General features: G+C 66.6%; 1 protein-coding gene across 1 annotated transcript in view; it reads left to right on the top strand.

Moving 5' to 3' along the window:
• The window catches only part of AHDC1 (AT-hook DNA binding motif containing 1), a 16,330-nt gene that overhangs the window by 168 nt on the left and 14,251 nt on the right, over positions 1 to 1,911 (top strand). Inside the window, 1 exon segment of the mRNA XM_021713538.1 lies at positions 1 to 1,910. This exon segment is cut by the window's left edge and continues 78 nt beyond it. Within this exon segment, the coding sequence (XP_021569213.1) occupies positions 1 to 1,910 (1,910 nt within the window).

Here is a 1,911-nt window from a genome sequence, read left to right on the forward strand (position 1 = left end):
CCCCGCGGGCAGTCCGTCCTGTCTCACAGGCTCGCTGCCCCATATCGACTGGAGACGGCAGCAGCTCCCATCGCCGCTGGGACAACGGGCGGGTGAACCTGCGACCAGTGGTGCAGCTGATCGACATCATGAAGGACCTGACACGGCTCTCCCAGGACCTGCAGCACAGCGGTGTGCACTTGGACTGTGGTGGGCTCCGACTCAGCCGCCCACCTGCTCCGCCACCCGGCGACCTGCAGTACAGCTTCTTCTCCTCACCCAGCCTGGCCAACAGCATCCGCAGCCCCGAGGAGCGGGCCACCCCCCACGCCAAGTCCGAGCGGCCCAGCCACCCCCTCTACGAGCCTGAGCCCGAGCCTAGGGACAGTCCCCAGCCCGGCCAAGGCCATAGTCCCGGGGCCACGGCTGCGGCCACCGGTCTGCCCCCGGAGCCCGAGCCAGACGGCCCTGATTATTCAGAGCTCGCCGACGCCGACATCCTCAGTGAGCTGGCCTCCCTTACTTGCCCCGAGGCCCAGCTGCTAGAGGCCCAGGCCCTCGAGCCACCATCGCCTGAGCCGGAGCCTCAGCTTCTGGACCCCCAGCCCCGCTTCCTGGACCCGCAGGCACTAGAGCCGCTAGGGGAAGCTTTGGAGCTGCCACCCCTGCAACCTCTGGCTGATCCTCTGGGGCTGCCGAGCCTGACTCTCCAGGCCCTGGACACCCTGCCTGACTCCCTAGAGTCGCAGCTGCTTGATCCCCAAGCACTCGACCCCCTGCCTAAGTTGCTTGACGTCCCAGGTCGCCGCCTGGAGCCCCAGCAGCCCCTGGGGCACTGCTCACTGGCCGAGCCCTTGCACCTGGACTTGTGCTCACCGCACGGCCCCCCCGGGCCTGAGGGTCACCCCAAGTACGCCTTGCGGCGCACCGATAGACCAAAGATCCTGTGTCGCCGGCGGAAAGCCGGACGGGGCCGCAAGGCAGACGCTGGACCCGAGGGCCGCCTGCTGCCCCTGCCTATGCCCACAGGGCTGGCGGCCGCCCTGGCTGAGCCCCCACCACCGCCTCCTCTACCACCTCCTTCCCTGCCAGGCCCAGGCCCAGTCTCAGAGCTGGAGCCAGAATCTTCCCAGACCCCAGTGGTCCCTACCCGCAAAGGCAAGTGCCGGGGCGTGCGGCGCATGGTGGTGAAGATGGCCAAGATTCCTGTATCACTGGGACGGCGGAACAAGACCACATACAAAGTGTCCTCCTTGAGCAGCAGCCTGAGCGTGGAGGGCAAGGAGCTGGGCCTGCGCGTGTCGGCAGAGCCTACCCCACTGCTGAAGATGAAGAACAACGGGCGGAATGTGGTGGTGGTCTTCCCACCCGGTGAGATGCCCATCATTCTCAAGCGTAAGCGCGGCCGCCCTCCTAAGAACCTGCTGCTGGGACCCGGCAAGCCCAAGGAGCCAACCGTGGTGGCAGCCGAGGCAGCCACAGTGGCAGCAGCCACCATGGCCATGCCAGAGGTGAAGAAAAGACGGCGGCGGAAGCAGAAGCTGGCATCTCCCCAGCCGTCATATGCAGCGGACGCCAATGACAGCAAGGCCGAGTACTCAGACGTCCTCGCCAAGCTGGCCTTCCTGAACCGCCAGAGCCAGTGTGCTGGACGGTGCTCGCCACCCCGCTGCTGGACACCCAGTGAGCCTGAGTCGGTGCACCAGGCCCCTGACACCCAGAGCATTTCCCACTTCCTGCACCGTGTACAAGGCTTCCGGCGGCGTGGGGGCAAAGCAGGCGGTTTCGGTGGCCGGGGTGGGGGCCATGCAGCCAAGGCAGCCCGATGCTCCTTCAGTGACTTCTTTGAGGGCATCGGCAAGAAAAAGAAGGTGGTGGCTGTGGCAGCTGCTGGGATGGGAGGCCCTGGCCTCACCGAGTTGGGACACCCAC

Source organism: Carlito syrichta, unplaced genomic scaffold, assembly GCF_000164805.1.
Source record: "Carlito syrichta isolate Samal-C Ts95f unplaced genomic scaffold, Tarsius_syrichta-2.0.1 Scaffold304598, whole genome shotgun sequence".
Classification (NCBI taxonomy): domain Eukaryota; kingdom Metazoa; phylum Chordata; class Mammalia; order Primates; family Tarsiidae; genus Carlito; species Carlito syrichta.